The sequence below is a fragment of the Rana temporaria genome, chromosome 3 (genome assembly GCF_905171775.1).
Source record: "Rana temporaria chromosome 3, aRanTem1.1, whole genome shotgun sequence".
Classification (NCBI taxonomy): domain Eukaryota; kingdom Metazoa; phylum Chordata; class Amphibia; order Anura; family Ranidae; genus Rana; species Rana temporaria.
The window spans coordinates 433277490-433296036 of NC_053491.1; the positions used below are offsets into that span (position 1 = coordinate 433277490).

Below are 18547 nucleotides of genomic sequence, written 5' to 3' on the forward strand. Positions count from 1 at the left end.
CTATCCTTGTTAGGTTGCTCATACAGATTATGCAGAAATGTCCTATTTAAAACACATCAAAACTGAATGTATTGATAAATTAACTTGTCAAGTAACTCTGTCTGAACAGCCTGGGGAAAGACCAAAGAAACTACATGGAGTTATAGAAGTATTATAGAGGTAAGATAAAAATAAAGAGGTTGAATAAGTAGATAAGCAAAAACAGTCATTCCCTGACCGGGAATCGAACCCGGGCCGCGGCGGTGAGAGCGCCGAATCCTAACCACTAGACCACCAGGGAATCTTGCAATTTCACTCTATCCAAACGATGTTATTTTTACTTGCTGTTACATTGTTAAAAATCAATTTACAGTGGAACCTTGGATTATGAGCATAATCCACTCCAGGAGAATGCTCTTAGTCCAAAACACTCACATATCATAGACTTCTATGGCATGCAATACCGCATGTGGCCAGAGGTGGGGGGACGCCAAAGAACCTCGGGGACAGCTCATCTGAACGCTGAGAACCTCTGAAAGGCTCGGGAACTGAGTATTTCTGATCAGCTCCGTTAATCGTGTTACTCGCAATCCAAGGTGTCACTGTATATTATAATTCTTTAAATATCCAGTGTGAATGACTGAACGCCTCTAAGTCAGAATCCCCCCTAAAGGTGACGATACTGCAGTGCCGCGGAGCCCAGGTTGGCCTGGGATAGCCGACCCCCACCACCCCTTCGCCGGGGCAGGGGCCGGCGCGTAGTGCTGCTTGCCTCGGGACCAGAGCGCGGACGGAAGCGGGCCGCCTCTCTCCCAGAGCGCATCGCATGTTCGTTGGGAACCCGGTGCTAAATCATTCGTAGACGACCTGATTCTGGGGCAGGGTTTTGTGCGTAGCAGAGCAGCTACCTCGCTGCGATCTATTGAAAGTCATCCCCCATCCAAAAAAAAAAAATATCCAGTGTGAGCTAAAGTAGGCAGCTGCCAGTAGGACATGGGCCACACTTATTGGTAGGTTATGTACTGTAGCCCCAACTAAATTTTTAACTCAACTACAGCTTTGAAAATTTCTTGCGGACTCACTAGTTCATGCAAATGTATAAAATATTTCTACTTTGCTTTATTTTAAAAAAATAAAATAAAAATAACTTCATGAAATGTTTTGAAAATCAATTGTCTCCTTGAAACAGTAATCCAACATTTACCATGGCACATGTATTTCTTTCCCAAAGTAGCGTTTACATTTTTTTTTAGCTAATCATTGTTAACATGCATGAATTTAGTAAATTAATTGTATCTACCCTAATGTTTAATGCAAGTCTCCTTTGTATCATGTGACAGCTGTGTGTGGTTACTAGTAAAATGTAGGTTTTATTGGTGTAGTTACACAATGCAATTGATGCAAAAGACTTTTGAATCAGGCCTTCATTTAGCAGTAAATTTGTCAAGTGAGTCATTATCAAATAATGAACCACATAATACATTTACTCCTATTTCAAAACTGGACACATTTCATGTCTGAGGTCAATAAGGATAAGTTTAGGCGTGTTCGAAACCCTGCCTGACTTCCTGGTGTCTCTGCACGTGCAGGGTTTCGAGCATGCCTGAGCCTATCCTTAGAGGTCAATAATATAACCACTGTACTGGCTGGCTTATTACAATTTTCATGACAATGAATACATATTATCTCAATAACTGGAAATTCCTAATTTTTAGGACTTTTTGCACAGCAACCAATATGTACTACCAAATGATTTATTTATATAAAATATCAATTTCATTATTAGTTACATTTTAAAAGAAAAGAGACCTCCATGAGGCTCCAACATGTTAAAAAAAACATACATTTGAACATTCAACATTGTAACACACATTTTATATGGTGGTGATACCAATACCATATAATACTGTAAATCACATAGGATTCAATGGCAGTTTGAATACAGAAACGGACATCCAATGTGTTTCGAAAATATCTTCATCAGGGTTATCTATCACCACCTTGTAATGTAGAGAAAGTTGACAATAAATTGTGTTTTTTTGAATCATCATCTCAAACAGAAATAACTAGAAATGTACAGGGGGTCCCCTAGTTACAAACATCCGACTTACAAACAACTCCTACTTACAAACGGAGGGAGACAACAAGAAGTGAGAGGAAATCTACCCCTTGGAAGGGAAATTCTCTCCTGTGAGAGTTATTTTGGGGAAAAGGTGTCTCTGCTGATGCTTTATCACCAAGGCTTGTTTCCACAACAACCCAAAATTTTCAAAATGTTATTGTCATTGGGACAGAAAGTGAGGTGAAATCTTCTGAACAGGGGCACAGACAGCAAAACAAATGTTACAGGGGTGATAACCCTTCCCTATGCTATCCAGAAAGCTTAAAAATAGTTTTGGGCTGGAGCTACACTTAAAAAGTGTACCTGTTCTGACTTACAACCTTACAGACCCTATCTTGTTTGTAACCTGGAAGGTTCCATTTTTTTGATTAAAATGTGATAAATAAAAAAAAGTATATTTTTTATACATAAACCATTTGGTAGTACATATTGGTCATAAAAAAACGTCCTAAAAAAGAGGAATTTACAGTTATTGAGATATAATCACCAGGATGGTGGCAACCTCTGCCCAAAGTTCAGTGAACACATGTTATGGTAACCTCAGCTGAGCTTATTAGGAGCCATATATTTTACTGCAATTAAAAATACATATTTTTCTAAAGTTAGATTACACCCAAAAATATATTCTGTTAACAATTCTTGGGAGAGAAGGGGTGATGTGAAATGCTCGAATTCTACAAGTAATGGCTAAAACTGGCAACCTAAAGTATAGGGGAAAAAAAGCTATCGCCCAACGTGGGGCTCGAACCCACGACCCTGAGATTAAGAGTCTCATGCTCTACCGACTGAGCTAGCCGGGCAAGTGTAAAAAAATGCCTTCCAGTCTTCTGGGACCTGTGTGTGTTCCAGAAGGCTGCAGGTTGGGAGAAAGAGGGGCCAAACATCTTTGTAGATCGCTGCAGTGATGTTACCCAGAAGTGGGAGTGGGTACCTGTGAAAACCAGATACCCGCTCCCCCAAAATAGTACCAAACATGGCAGGGGAGGGTGCAAACAAGTGGAGCTTCCCCTTTTGGATGGAGCTTCTTTTTAAGTACTTTTTCTCTTTTTCTTTTAATTTGTCAGTATAGATTAGGCATACACAATGACTCTACCTCACAGTACAGTAATTGGAGCTGTTAACTGATGTAGACATTGTCATGTGGCATGGGGAGCGACATGTGTATTCATATGCAAATATGTAAATTGCAGCTTAGCTCTAGCAATTGATCGCATATCAATGCTTTTAATCTAACCATATGTTACCTCTAAATGTGGTGGAGACTTGGGTATTTTTTTGGCTCAACATATATGTAAGATTTAACAAGGAAGAAAAGTACTGTATATGTAAACCCTCACCTTATAAAACAGTCCATTCAGCTTAAAGCGATATTAAAGCCTTGCTTTAAAAAAATAAATAAACAAACATGTTATATTTACCTGCTCTGTTCAGTGGTTTTGCACAGAGCAGCCTGAATCTTCCTCTTCTTAATGTTCAGTCTAATAGTGTCCTCCATTGAAAAATGCCCGCTCCGGGCTGCGCATGCGCAGTACGGAACAGCACAACAGCTAATTTCCCGATCAGCTGTTGTGACGGCACATGCGCAGTGCCTCAGGGACAATAGTCAACTTTTTCTGGCGGGGTTCAGTGCTGCAAAGGGACAATGTTATTCTATGATTCTGCCTTGCACCTGCATCAAAATCCACTCTAAAAATGTGCCAAATCCGCTCTGCTACCCAGCTAAATACGCCCTGCAAAGCACTAATCCCGCCCATTAACCCCCAAAAAAACTGCCCTTCAACACACTGAACAAGTGTGAGGCAGAATTGGAGAACAACATTGTCCCTTTGCAGCACTGGACCCGCCCATAAACACAAAAAAATAACTTTTACTGAACACTGAACACGTCCAGAAGTGCGTGGCAGAATTGAAGAATAATTCTGTCGGCACTCGTCAGCTATTGTCTGACTGCCAATGCGCAGCCCGGAGCGGGCATTTTCCAAAAAAGGGCACTATTTCACAGAACATTAAGAAGAGGAGGATCGGGCTGCTCTGTGCAAAACCACTGCACAGAGCGGGTAAGTATAACATGTTTGTTTATTTAACAAAAAAAAAGGAAGGCTTTAATATCGCTTTAAGCTGAATGGGCTGCCTTTAAAGGTAACATATGGTTAGATCAAAAGCATTGATATGCGATTAGCACTCTTCAACAGAACACTGGTGCTCCTGACTAGTCCCTCCTGCTGGGTGCCCCCACCGCAAGCAGCTTGCTGTGTGGGCACCCAAGCAGGAGCGCTCCCGAACCTTGGCTCTGTGTTTCCATTCACACAGCTCAGCCCTGTTCCCCTCCATCTCCTGATTGGCTGACTGTGAAGCCAATCAGGAGTATAAGTCTCGGGAGAGGCAAGGCTCTCGTACATATTGCTGGATGGAGATGGGGGCTCAGTTAATTCTTAGGGGGCTGCACACAGAAGATTTTTTACCTTCATGCATAGAATGCATGAAGGTAAAAAATCTTGTGTCTTTACAACCATTTTAAAATAGAAATGAAAGGCAAAACATTTGTGTATACATATAAAAAAACATTATAAATACACTTTCCCCACCTTTCCTAAAAGTGATCACTAAAATCTCTGTTCTGAGCTGCATAAGGATCTCAGAGAGGTGGAGAAGGAGAGACAGCAGCACACTGGTCTTTCCAGTGCATGGGGTAGGGGGAGGGATTTTAGGACAAGTCAGATCATTGGAGAGCAGGCTGAGTTCTCAGCACAGCTAGAGAAATGACCACGGTGTGCTCTCATGCCTGGTGTGTTCAGTTTTTGATGGGAAAGCAGAGGGTGTGTCAGAAACACCAGGGATTTCATACAAATGAAGCAATACAAACAGAACAGGATACATTTTCATACAAGTTCATGGTACAGCAGGCACTTATCAGGAAGATGAAATTATGGGTTTACATATTCTTTAAATTAGAAAATGATACAGATGTAGACAATGGTAAAATTCTCATTTATATCTTTATTGTAGCAGAAATTTCGTAGGCAGCATAGTACGTTTTATTTACAGGCAAAACTATGGCAAATCTTTTCTTGGACCGCTGCACCTTGTGCTTATCACTCGTGTTCTTAAGTGACAGATAACTTCTTTTCACCAAAAGCATTTCATGGCTCAGGCAGATCTGTGGGGGCTCCTAAAATATTATAAAAAGGAGAATGTCACAGGTTGCAACTCACTGGAACAGATATGCTCATGAATGCAATCTGAAAAAATAAGGCCAATACATTTTGTAAAATTTGGATATGATTGCATCAATCTGTACCTGCAGGCTCCATGTAAAGTTGATTAGACACCAAGTTTTTTCTCACAGAGAGCCGTATACTCAGTGTGGGAGCATTTCTTATCATTCCATTTCCCTTTCAACCACAAGTGAGCACAGTCTTCATTTTTATCACTATCGCTGGGCTCATTGGGCATCCAGGCCCTATAAGAGAATAAACATGAAATTATTGATTGGGCGGGTCAGTATTTCATTTTATAATACTCTATATTCTTACTTTCAGGGGAACATTTATAAAGCAGCTGCAAGGCTTCACGACAGCCATACTGCTGTTTAAAAAACACATATATAGGTGCCTGTATGGCTGAACTCGCATTGCACAGACATCAGATGCGGTCGGCCCCGACTGTTTGCACCGATGTGAACCTAGGCTTAGCGGTACTCTACAATTCCAGCCTAAAGGAAAACTACAACTTTGTAAACTTTCTAATAACTTTTTTTAAATAGTTTTTTATATATTTTTTCATTATATATAACTTTTGTTTAATGCAAGTTCATGGATTCCCCAAGCACTATGGGTTAGCTAAAGGTATGGCTAACCTTTAACCACTTCAGCTGCAGAGGATTTATCTCCCTTCCTGACCAGGCCATTTTCTGCGATACAGCACTGCGTTACGTTAACTGACAACTGCGTGTTCCTGCGACGTTGCACCCGAAAAAATAGTTTGTCCCTTTTTCCCCCACAAATAGAGCTTTCTTTAGGCGGTATTTGATCACCTGTGCATTTTCTATTTTTTTGCGCTATAAACAAAAAATGACCGACAATAACAATATTTTTCATTTTCTGCTTTAAAAACACATCCAATAAAATAAAATAAAAATCTAGTTTCTTCATCAGTTTAGGCCAATATGTATTCTGCTATATGTTTTTGGTAAAATAATCCCAATAAGCATATGTTGATTGGTTTGCACAAAATTTATAGCGTCTACAAACTATGGAATATATTGAGGGAATTTGTATTTATATGTATTTTTACTAGTAATGGTGCCGACCATTGACTTATAGCAGGACTGCGATATTGTGGTGGACAAATCAGACACATAGAGCCCTTTACACTGACAGTGCACGGGCATCAGCGGTAAAACACAGCTATTTTTTGCGGCACTTTACCGTTGTTTTTGTGATGCTTTTCGGGCGCTAGCGGGGTGCTTTTAACCCCCACTAGTGGCCAAATACAGGGTTAAAAGCACCCGCAAAGTGCCACTGTCCATTGATTTCAATGGGAAGGGGCGCTTTAGGAGCATTGTATTCACCGTTCCTAAAGCGCTGCAAAGAAGCCGCTTGCAGGTCTTTTTTTTTATGCCCTGCCACCGCAGCGCCCCAGTGTGAAAGCACTCAGGCTTTCACACTAGGATTGCAGATGAGGCTTTTTTCAGGCACTTTACAGGCGCTATCTTTAGCGCTAAAGCACCTGAAAAACGCCTCTAGTGTGAAAGGGGTCTAACTGACACTTTTGACACTTTTTTGGGAACCATTGACACGAATACAGCGATCAGTGCTAAAAATATGCACTGTCGCTGTACTAATGACACTGGCAGGGAAGGGGTTAACATCATGGGTGATCAACTGCATGCTTAACATGTGATTTAGTGTAGTGGGGGAGGTGCTTTTACTAGTGGAAGACATGGATCAGTGTTCCTGTTTCAGAAACACAGGATCCATGCCTACTGTACTGGCAGAACGGCAATCTGCCTTGTTTTTACATAGACAGACTGCCATTCTGCCTGTATACAGAATGATCAGCGGGTGCTGGAGGACATCGAGTCTACGGGGCAGGCTGATCAGCTCCCGCTGTGCAAAATCACAGCGGTAGCGAGTCACTGGTGGCACGCACTCACGCGCAAAACCCCAAAGTGCAGGATCAGGTTGCTATAGGGCTGTCGGGAAGTGGTTACGGCAGAGATATCCAACCTGTGCCCCAAACTGGCCCAACACAAAATCAAAAACTTACCGTGTTTATTCGAGTATAACGCGAAAATTTTTATACCAAAAAAAGAAATCAAAGTTTGGGTGCGCGTTATAAACGAGGACTGGGGTAGGGTGGCAGTGGCGGGACCGATACCAAGTATTAGCGGGAGTACTCGTACTCCCGCTAATACCGCCGATACTAGAATAGAATACTTCCCCCCTCCCCCCGCCGCTACCGCTGCCGCCACCAACGCCGCTACAACCTTAATCACCGCGGCGCGGGGAACATTACAGACAGCTTTCGTTTGAATATCTGTTTTCCCCGCAGCGCATAGACACTCCTCCTTGGACGGATCTGTCCAATCGCGAGCAAGGGGGAGTGTCTATGCGCGGCAGGGAAAACAGCTGTTCAAACAAACGCTGTCTGTAATGTTCCCGCGCCGCTGTGATTAACAGTAGGTGGCTGCATATACAGGGGACATGGCTGCACATACGGGGGACATGGCTGCACATACGGGGGACATGGCTGGACATACGGGGGGACATGGCTGGACATACGGGGGACATGGCTGGACATACAGGGGACATGGCTGGATATTCAGGGGACATGGCTGGACATACAATAAATACAATAAATGATTTTTGGCAATTACAATGATTTTATACCGATTTTTAATCGAAAATTAGGGGTGCGCGTTATACACGTGTGCGCGTTATACTCGAATAAATACTGTACTTAAACACTTTAATTTTTTTATTTCTTTTTTGTAAAAATGTATTTACACTTAGCGAACACACACATAACTGAAAAAAAATTAACAGTGTCTTTTTATTGGACTTTTATAAGTTTTATCTTCCCCCAAAAAAACTCCCACTCTTCACCATCATGCCTTATTCATGGAAAATAATTTTTTTTGCGCCAATCTAGTTGATGACATTCAAGTCCATTGTGAACAACACAAATAAATAAAAGAAAATCTGTGCCAATCTAATTGTTGACATTAAAGTCTATTATTAGCAACACAAATAATAATAATAATAATAATAATAATAATAATGAGTCCGAAAGTTGATTGATGATAATCTTGAGACAAACAACACCCAGTGCATCGATTTTGAGAGTGAGCCACCACCACATAGACAGAGGCTTACCAGATGACAGGTATATAACAGCGTTATAACACGATCCCCATCAGGATGTCCAGGGGTTACGGCGTGCAGTGACGTCATCGCGTGTGTACGAGGAGGAAGGGTTCCCATCTATGCCGGCCGGCATTCGTTTGTTTTTATGCTGCTATACATTTTTCATTGATGTAAGTAGATTTTAATCCTTTTAATAAATTATCTGTTGGACGTATTACACCATGTGCAGCTTTCTTTTCTGCATGATATGCTGCTGAGCTGCTGTGGTGTGGAGTTTCCGGAAAGATCCTAAAAGTTTTGTCAGTGCTGTCTGTGCTCCAACTGCATCCCTCCGTGGATGATCTTATGAGGATCTGAGCCGTATATGGGATTCCATTCTGTGCTGTGTCCATAATACCTGGATATCCTGATGGGGATTGTGTTATAACGCTGTTATATACCTGTCATCTGGTAAGCCTCTGTCTATGTGGTGGTGGCTCACTCTCAAAATCGATGCACTGGGTGTTGTTTGTCTCAAGATTATCATCAATCAACTTTCGGACTCATTATTATTATTATTATTATTTGTGTTGCTAATAATAGACTTTAATGTCAACAATTAGATTGGCACAGATTTTCTTTTATTTATTTGTGTTGTTCACAATGGACTTGAATGTCATCAACTAGATTGGCGCAACATTTTTTCTTTTCCATATATGCTTGTGCTTTGTCACGCTTTTTGCTGCCTTTTCACATATTTATTTATTTTTGATCACAATTGGTGTGGTTAGCGCGATTTTTCTTTACCCATGCCTTATTCATGTCATCAGTTTTCAGCAACACCTACATTTTTGTGAGCAACTATTTTGTGTTATGGTGAGCATTGCTTTTGAGCATGCGTGTTTTTACTTTGGAGTTTTGTCTGAAAGACTTGTGTACACACGATCGGATAATCCAACAACTCACAATTGTTGGCGGACAATTTTAAAGCATGCTATCCGAAATTTGTCCGTGGAAAAGCCGACAACAATTGTCCGATGGAGCATACAAATGGTCAGATTTTCCAACAGCCTGCCATCACACAATTCCCGTTGGATAATCGGATCGTGTATATGAGGCTTTACTTGTGTTGCAAGCTGTCTCCTGTTTCTCATCCCTCTACATCTGTAATGACCTCAATGCTACACTGTGTCTGAGGGAGAATATTGTGGATGTGTCAACAGAAGACAATACATCTGTACATCTTACTTGTATGAGGATGCATAGTCTGTCCCATCTACCCACGTCCACTTCCCTTCTTCTTCTACATCACTCAGACCAATCCAGTAAGGTTGGTCTCCTGTTTGACGACTGATAAAGGTCTAAAGAAATAAATATGAAGAATATTACTAGAATAAAAGTGTTCACATATGATATATTCAAGTCAAACAAGTTGGGGTTCAGCATGTTCTATCCTCCTTTCATAACATTCAGATGGATTCAATAAATCCCCACAGACATTTTCTGGTGCTCTGCCCTTTAAATAGGCCTTCATCAGATCCAAAATTCCTTGCTGCCCATTAAGGTAGTTTTTAATATAAATACATTTACAAAGTGGTGCTATCAACCAAATTTAAATATAATTACATACAGTTCCAACAAACAAGAAGTAACCTTAGTTTTGCTGAGGAGGCTGACATGTTCCCCCAGAATTTCTTCCGGGTTTGCCAGCTCCAGCACTGTGAGTGTCCGGAGCCGCGATGACGTCACTCCCACGCATGTGCATGGGAGCCCTCCATTCTGGCAAGGGGCTCTGAAGTTCTGGCACGATTTGCCAGACCTGTGGACCACATACACTGCTGGCGTGCGGGTTTAGGAGATATACATTTTACATACAGGTAAGCCTGTATTATGGGCTTACCTGTAGGTATAAATCACCAAGTGGGGGATATACAACCGCTTTAAGGTGAAAAACCTTAAGGCTTTAGAACTACTTTAAGACCAATTCTACGTTGGCATACAGAGACAAGCAGAGTACCTATCCCTGTATGCAGTGTAGTGAAATGGCTTATTTGCTGCCACTACTCCCAGCCTCCCTACCTGTCATTGGTTGTTAAAGTGTAAGTTAACCTTTACAGAAAATCTGTTAGGTGACATTACACTGGACCACTTCCCCATCCCAACTGGTTCCGCTGTAACAGATTGCTGCAATCCCCCATGGTCAGACATCAAAAATCTGCCTCACTGATCTGAGTATTTGAAATTCCGGTGGCTATCTCTCCTCTCGTAGTGCTGACAATCAGGCTTACCTGTAGGTACAAGAAATATCTCTTAAACCTACTCGGTTTAGGAGATATTTGCAGAAGAGACTGCACCAATGTCTACGGCGCATGCGCGGACATGGGGATACATTTGGCATCCATCCAGCGACCATCCAACTGCTCCATAGAGAACAGCAGGCTATGTCCATGTCCGCTCTGCATAGCGAAGCAGACATGGACCTGTCATCCACCTGCTCACTGGGGATCAGCAGAGAGATCCCCCACTGAACAGGCAGATCAGCTTGATGGGGTCTGTCCTGTCTGAAAGGGGCCTTATTGAGTTTATTTATGTGTAGCGGACTGCTCCTGTTGGGCTGGCGCTGCTTTAAATTTAGAAGGGACTCTAAGTGTTCGTTAACTCAGACACATATCATTTTGGCTAAATTTGGCTTTTGTTTCAGCTGTGGCTGAGCTCAGAGTGACCACCATTGTTCGCCTGGGGTGTTGTTACCACACCAGGCCAAGGGTGGCAGCAGCTAAGTCAGGGTGATATTGGGTGTCTCCCCTCAGCAGCCAATCAGGGGGGGTTGGTCGTGCCGCTGTGCATGCTGGGGAGGGGTACTTAAGGAACAGACGCCACTGAACCGGGGTCGTCGATCCTTGGTCTGTCGTCCCACCAACTCGTGGCCCTTCTGGCCAGGGGTGCGTGCTCGTGCAATCCTGGCTCCGGGACCACGTTGGTCCGGGATTGTGATCTGTTGAGTAGGCCCAGTAAACAGACTGGGTCTACGGTTTCAAGGTGATCCTGTGCTGTCCGTCCTGGAGGGAGGAAGCCGCTTGATGAAGGACCTATCTTGGAGAGGACCAAGCATGAGGCTGGTATCTCGGGAGAGGCCTAGAAACTTCATCAAAGGATGCACTGTGTACTGAGAGGCTTGATGGTGATCGCCTATCAGACTTGAATTCTACAGAAATTTATCTGAGGCGGTCCGGGTGCTGAATCCTGTGCTAGGGGATTCTGGACCGAAAGTGTCTCCATTCAAAGGAAGGTCTGTGGCAGAGACTGTACTTTGTTCCGTGTGCCACTCTGGTTGCTAGGCCGGTGACAGGGACCTATCCGAGTGCGCAATACCCACTCTGGTTAGAGTGGCTATGAAAGCTGTGTTGCTGGAAGCAGGAGTGTTTCTGGATTGAAATTATACACCTGAACCTACCTACTTGTTTACCCTTCCACCCCTTCAATCACTTCTTCTTTCCTTACCAAGTTCTACAGATAAATCTTAGAAAAAGATGTGTACAGTGTGGACATTGAACTTTCTCAACTCTCATCTACCACCCTGGATGGCGAGAAGATAGAGGTAACATGCCGCCTGAAAATATCCAGCAGCTCCTTCGGGGGTAGTGCTACATATGAATAGCAGATGTACCTAAAAATTGAAACTTTACACATTTTAGCTAATGGGTTAAATGTTAGCACCTTTGTCAAAACTGTAATTCTGTCTGTTTCCAGCATGGAGATTCCCTCCTGTGACGAGGAGGCATTGTATTATCTCCTTACCACCAGTTTTAACCCCTTAATTTAAATGGGCCATGTTCAGTGAGTGGCACCACCTGCTGAAAGTAACATAGGTCTTGCAGCACCACATGTAAAGCATCACAGCCGATGCATATATACTTCCCCTTCCGCTGCCTTTGAAACATAAGGGAGAGTCAGGCCGTTGCTACCACTAGACAAACCAGCCACTGTTGTTCTTAATTCACCCATTTGTGTTTTTTTTCCTCTTTTCCCCTCGTTTTGTCTAGGGGAATCGGCTATTTGTTTTAAAATATGAGCAGTACTTACCCGTTTTCGAGGTAAGCGGAGGTTCACCCATGAAGAACACATTTTCCCCTTAGATTCCTGCTCGTTTTGTCTAGGGGAATCGGCTAGTTGTTTTAAAATATGATCCGTACTTACCGTTTACGAGTCGCTTCCGGGTATGGGTCTTCGGGAGCGGGCGTTCCTTCTTGATTGACAGTCTTCCGAGAGGCTTCCGACGGTCGCATCCATCGCGTCACTAGTAGCCGAAAGAAGCCGAACGTCGGTGCGGCTCTATACTGCGCCTGCGCACCGACGTTCGGCTTCTTTCGGAAAATCGTGACGCGATGGATGCGACCGTCGGAAGCCTCTCGAAAGACTGTCAATCGAGAAGGAACGCCCACTCCCGCAGCCCATACCCGGAAGCGACGGAGAAGATGCAGCTCGTAAACGGTAAGTACAGCTCATATTTTAAAACAACTAGCCGATTCCCCTAGACAAAACAAGCATTAATCTAAGGGGAAAATGTGTTCTTCATGGGTGAACCTCCGCTTTAATCTCTTCTCTCTGCAGTAAGCAACTAAGTCTCAGCATCAGCAGGCAGCTACCGCTAGATTCGCACATACTGTAGTGTCAGAGGTGCAGCGGTGGGGGAGCACTGTGTTTGTGTCCTGACTCCCAAAGAATAGAAGCAACAAACATTTATTGATGGGGGGCTGGTAGGCTGCATTGATGGTGGCTGGTAGGCTGCATTTATGGGGGCTATTAGGCTGCATTGATGGGGGCTGGTAGGCTGCATTTAATGGGCACTTAATTAAAAATGTGAGAGTATACATGAGCAGGGAAAAGGGGGTGGAGTAAGAGGGGGCGGAAAAATTAGGTTTCACCTAAGCTAAGGTGTCAAAAATCCTTGCACCAGCTCTGGGTGTAAAAGAGGCTATAAAGTTCAGTGTGATAATGAAGAGCTCACCTGTTCTTCCTCACTAGTAATTACAGCTAAGTCTGCATGTTTAATTACACAAGTAGTCCTGGCCTTCATCCAGTTAGATCTGGTGCTTGTAAAAAAGTAGCAGCTGCCTTGGAAAAGTTGCCAGCCGGTCTCACAGGTGGTTGCCTCTGGGAAAAAAAACACAAAGATTTGGGTCTATTTAACTTTTTTTAGATAAGATTTATACAACTTTCACTGAAATTTTTGCAATAGAATCCAATAAAATGTTTGAATCTTGGAGGAAAGTTGTGTCAATCTTGTGTATAAACATTTATAAATAGACCCCATAAAGTCCAGAGCCTTGTACACACGATCTGACTGTTGGCAGGGGATTGTCTGATGACAGACTGTTGGCCTAAAATCCGACGGTTATTACGCTCCTTCAGACAATTGTTGTCCAACTTTTGACCAACAAATGTTGGATGGCAGACTAGTAAATTTTCAGCAGACAACGGTCTAGTTTTCGTGTCGTCTGTACAAAAGTCTGTCATGCAAAAGTCCAAAGTACAAACACGCATGCTTGGAATCAAAGCTCACCAAACACGACATTAGCAGAAGGTACCCAAAGGGTGATGCTCAAGAGCTGAGATTTCACGTAGTTCATCACTACATTTGTGTATGTTGGCGGACAATTGTGTGCTGTTAGTATGGAAGACAAAATCCAGGCACACACCCTTTTGACAAAGGTCTGACACTCAGTTGGCCAAAAATCGATCATGTGTACAAAGCTTTAGGCCTCTTTCACACCGGGCAGATCCGCAGGACGATCTCCGCTAGCTCAGCAGAGGATCGCTCCGTTCCCCACTGAGCAGGCAGATGACAAGCCCGTCTCTGCTCACTGTGCTAAGATGGACCTGTCAGAACCCTGCTGTCCTCTATGGGGAGATCGGTTGAAAATGGACCGCCTGTCCATTTTCATCAGATCCCATCCAATCCAATCTGCTGGACGGATTGGCGAAGGTATCGCCATCCGTCTGAAGGATTGGCAGGCGGGTGTCAGCAGACACATCTCCACTGAAATCTGCCTGCCCATAGAAGTCAATGAGTAGCCCGCTCAGATCTGCCTGAAAAGCAGACAGGCGGATCTGATTGGGCTGATTGTGTAAAAGGGGCCTTAAAATATAACTAAAGGCAAAACTTTTATATCAGTTTAGGATAGAGTGGAGAAGGATTAGAATGTTTGTCAGTTTTTATTGCTGTCTGTGCTCCAGTTAAGGAGATTCATCTTCTCTGTTTGTCCTGTTTACCATTATCATTGAAAGCAAAAGATAATGACAAATTTGGGTTGTCCCCAGAAAAGTAATATTGGGGAAATCTTCCACTGGGGACACTATTTATGGTGACCCTAAGAAATTCCCTTAATTTGCAGGGATTTCCTCTCACTTCCTGATTGGTTATGGGACAGGAGGTAAAGGTAAATCTTCGAAATGGGACACAGATGGCGAAAAAAATCTAAACTCTAACAGGGGTTATAACCTTCCCTAAGGCCCCTTTCACATTGAGGAGTTTTTCAGGCGGTACAGCGCTAAAAATAGCGCTGCTATCCCGCCTGAAAAACTCCTTCACTGCAGACTCAATGTGAAAGCCCGAGGGCTTTCACACTGAGGCGACGCGCTGGCGGGAGACAAAAAAATCTCCCGTCAGCAGCATCTTTGGAGCGGTGAGAGGAGCGGCATGTATACCGCTCCTTCACCGCTCCTTCCCATTGAAAACAATGGGAAACCGCAGCAATGCGCCTCTATAGAGGCGCATTGCGGGCGGTATTAACCCTTTATCGGCCGCTAGCGGGGGTTAATACCGCACCGCTAGCGGCTGATTCCCGCGGCAATCTCGGCGCTATTTTTAGCGGCGTTTTACCGCCACCGCGGCTCCAGCCCCAGTCTGAAAGGGGCCTTACTCTATCCAAAATGGAAAAAAAAAAAAGGTTTTGCCTATAGTTCTACTTTTATTTTTATTACCTCTGCCTACACAATTTTACAGAATGTGAAACTGTTTGGGAGTTTTTGGAGGAAGTTCTATCAGGGAAGGGGAATCGTGATAGCATCTTTCCTGTTGTTCTACTTTTAATCTTATTCCCTTTCCTTTATACTTATGTTTAATGATGATGTCAGGATATTTGTATGAATATATAGATAGTGTCAGAAATGTTTTTTCAGCAATGCAGGACTGATCAGAAAGTAATAGAATTGGTAAGTCTATAGCTGGGTATACACATATTGAAATTTGGCCGGTTCAGCAGGATCCTGACAAATTTTGATCTGTGTGTACCCCTCTCTGTTCAGCAGAAATCAATCGATAGACCAGCTTCTGTCAAATGGTCCTGCTTGAAAACCAGCACTCATTCAGCTGCTGCAGTCAATGGCTACAGCGCTGATCAATATATCCTGATAGGAGGGGGAGTCATGACTATCAGAATACAATAGCGCAGGTGGGGAGATCCCTGTATCCACATCACAGCTTAAAAATTGGAACTTCACTCTCCCAATCAACATTGATTAGTTTTAATCTTTATGCTGCTAGCATTAGTAAATCGATAGGAAAATATATGTTAATTACTTGTATTAAGTTTTTTTTTACATTTCTTCAGTTACTTCCTGGTTTCCTGCCTAGGCAAATGATGTCATACATCCCAGAAGTCTTCAGAAGGGGAGGAGGGGTTTTCTCAGCTAAGCACACTCACCTGTGTTTCGTCAAATTAGGCAACCCATCAGAATTTGTAACAGAAGTGATGTTCCATTGCCGCCATCTTGGTACACCCTGCACTTGTCCACAGCAGGGATGCAGTGAGAAGGCGGCAAGTAGACATCTTATTACACCCACACTTATTTTTAACAGTAAACTCCTCTTATGTAGTAAAAGTCAGTATTTGGAAATCCCTCAGACTGTTTTGATGTTGAATTTTAAAAGCAGCTGTGTTCTGCCAGATTAGCAAACCTGTGAGATCAGCAGGCTTGCCAATGCTTTTAAAATTCAACATCTAAACAGTCAGACTGATTTTTAAATACTGTATTTCACTATATAAGCTCAGCTTACTGTTAAACATAAGTGTGAAATGCAAGACTCCGGTGGGTGTAACAAGATGTTTGGGTGCCGCCTTCTTAGGCCGCGTACACACGGTCTACCCATCCGATCAGAATGGTCAGACGGACCGTTTTCATCGGTTCACCGCTGAAGCAGACCGATGGTCTGATGTGCGTACACGCCATCAGTTCAAAACCCAATCGTGTCAGAACGTGGTGACGTAAAACACACGACGTGCTGAAAAAAAAACGAAGTTCAATGCTTCCAAGCATGCGTCGACTTGATTCTGAGCATGCGCGGGTTTTGAACCGATGCTTTTGTGTACTAACCATCGGTTTTGACCGATGGTCAGCTGTCCATCGGTTCCATTTTCAAAGCAAGTACTATAATTTTTGTCCGAAGGACAACAGACCGATGAGCCGTACACACGGTTGGTTTGGACAGATGAAACTGGACTTCAGGCCGTCGGTTTGGACCGACCGTGTGTACGCGGCCTCAGTGTATCCTTACTGTGGACAGGTGCAGGGTGTAGCAAAATGGCGGCGATGAAACATCACTTCCCTTACACATTCTGACGGGTCTCCTAATCTGATGGAACACCTGCATGCATACTTGAGCTAAAGGCAGGAAGTAAATGCTACATAAATCATTTGCCCTTACTCAAGATGGTCACGGCCAGAAATGCTAACAGTTTTTTTTTTTTTTAAAGAGATTTCTCACCAAAATAAAACATGGAGATGTTACATGCAAGGATGAGGGAGTTTGCTTTGAATAATACAAATTAATTAAATGGTGTTTTTGGTTTGTGGTGCTCAGATGTAGTGAGGCTTCCCCACCCATGATAACAGTGGTCTATTGTATTCTGACAGCAGGCACTGCCACCTTTTAGAATGCCCAAACAGTGCTTGTTTCTGAATGTATTCTGGCGTTCTTCGGCTATTAATTTTCCAACAGGTTCCTTGACAAAAAGAAAGAAAATAGGAATTTCCTCAGTATTGCAGAAAACAGCAATTAATAACTAAAATAAGTTCTAACATAGTCTACTGCTATGTTCATGTTGGAAAAATGACCCTTCGCTTCTTGCCTGGTGAGATCTCCCAAATGGAGACACACAATAAATAAAATCTTACTTTTTACATCCCGTTCCATTTGCTTCATTTTTAGTGACAGGTTACCAACTGTAAGAGAGTAAACCATAATTTTCACAATATATTAACAATATTTTAATATTATATACAGAATATAAATGAATGCATGTGTTCCATGGTGCAATTCATGAGAAATGATCTATCTCTTGTTGTCTATGAAGATTCAATGGTGGTCAGGTGTGTGGCCTCCAAATGATCATTCTAAAGGCCCGTACCCACGGTCGGACTTTCGGCCAACAAACTTCAAAATCAACAAGTTTTTAAATTTGTCCGATCTTGTGTACGCTTCGGACCAACTTTTTCGGGTTTCATCGGACAAAAAGTTCTGCAAACGGACAAACTTTTCGACAACAAAAGTCCGATGGTGCCTAGTCCGACCGTGTGTACAGCAAGCCATCAGACTTTTGTACAAAGTGCAAATACGCATGCTCAGAACCAATGTAAAAATCAACCAACAATAGCAGAAGTTAACCAAAGGGTGGCGGTAAAGAGCAGAAAAACCACGTGATGTTGGGAAAGTTTTAGAAAAGTTTGCAGAAAAGTCCGAGCGTGTGTATGCTATGGGTGTGACCGGACAACTCACTTCGGACAAAAATCAGAGGGAAAGTTTGTCGGATGTCCGACCGTGTGTACGAGGCTTAACATGCTATCCTCCTGTCTGGGTCAGGGGAAATCGGAAAAGGCCAGTCACTCAACTTATTTAACCTGACCACCTAGTGTGCTGTTCATCAGATGGTTCTGCATTGTCCATAAACATCTCCATACAAACATAGGCCCAGATTCACAACGGAGATACGACGGCGTATCTCCAGATACGCCGTCGTATCTCAGCGTTGTGCTGTCGTATCTATGCGACTGATTCTTAGAATCAGTTTCGCATAGATATCCATTAGATCCGACAGGC

At 43.1% G+C, this 18547-nt stretch overlaps 1 protein-coding gene and 2 non-coding genes across 4 annotated transcripts in view; all 3 read right to left on the minus strand.

Annotated features, from left to right (window-relative positions):
• Positions 1-208: 208 nt before the first annotated feature.
• On the minus strand, positions 209-280 carry TRNAE-CUC. Its single transcript has one exon. It is a non-coding gene; the product is annotated as a tRNA-Glu (tRNA).
• Positions 281-2828: 2548 nt separating this feature from the next.
• On the minus strand, positions 2829-2901 carry TRNAK-CUU. The gene has a single exon. It is a non-coding gene; the product is annotated as a tRNA-Lys (tRNA).
• A 2177-nt stretch (positions 2902-5078) lies between these two features.
• The window catches only part of LOC120933259 (hepatic lectin-like), a 29593-nt gene continuing 16124 nt past the window's right edge, over positions 5079-18547 (minus strand). For both annotated transcript variants that reach the window (XM_040346375.1, XM_040346376.1), the window contains exons 4-8: positions 17626-17673; positions 13457-13602; positions 9697-9809; positions 5400-5561; positions 5079-5270 (exon numbers count right to left, since the gene is read on the minus strand). In XM_040346375.1, coding sequence (XP_040202309.1) covers positions 5423-5561; positions 9697-9809; positions 13457-13602; positions 17626-17673 — 446 coding nt within the window. In that variant the 3' untranslated portion in view covers positions 5079-5270; positions 5400-5422. The remainder of the gene's footprint in view (positions 5271-5399; positions 5562-9696; positions 9810-13456; positions 13603-17625; positions 17674-18547) is intronic.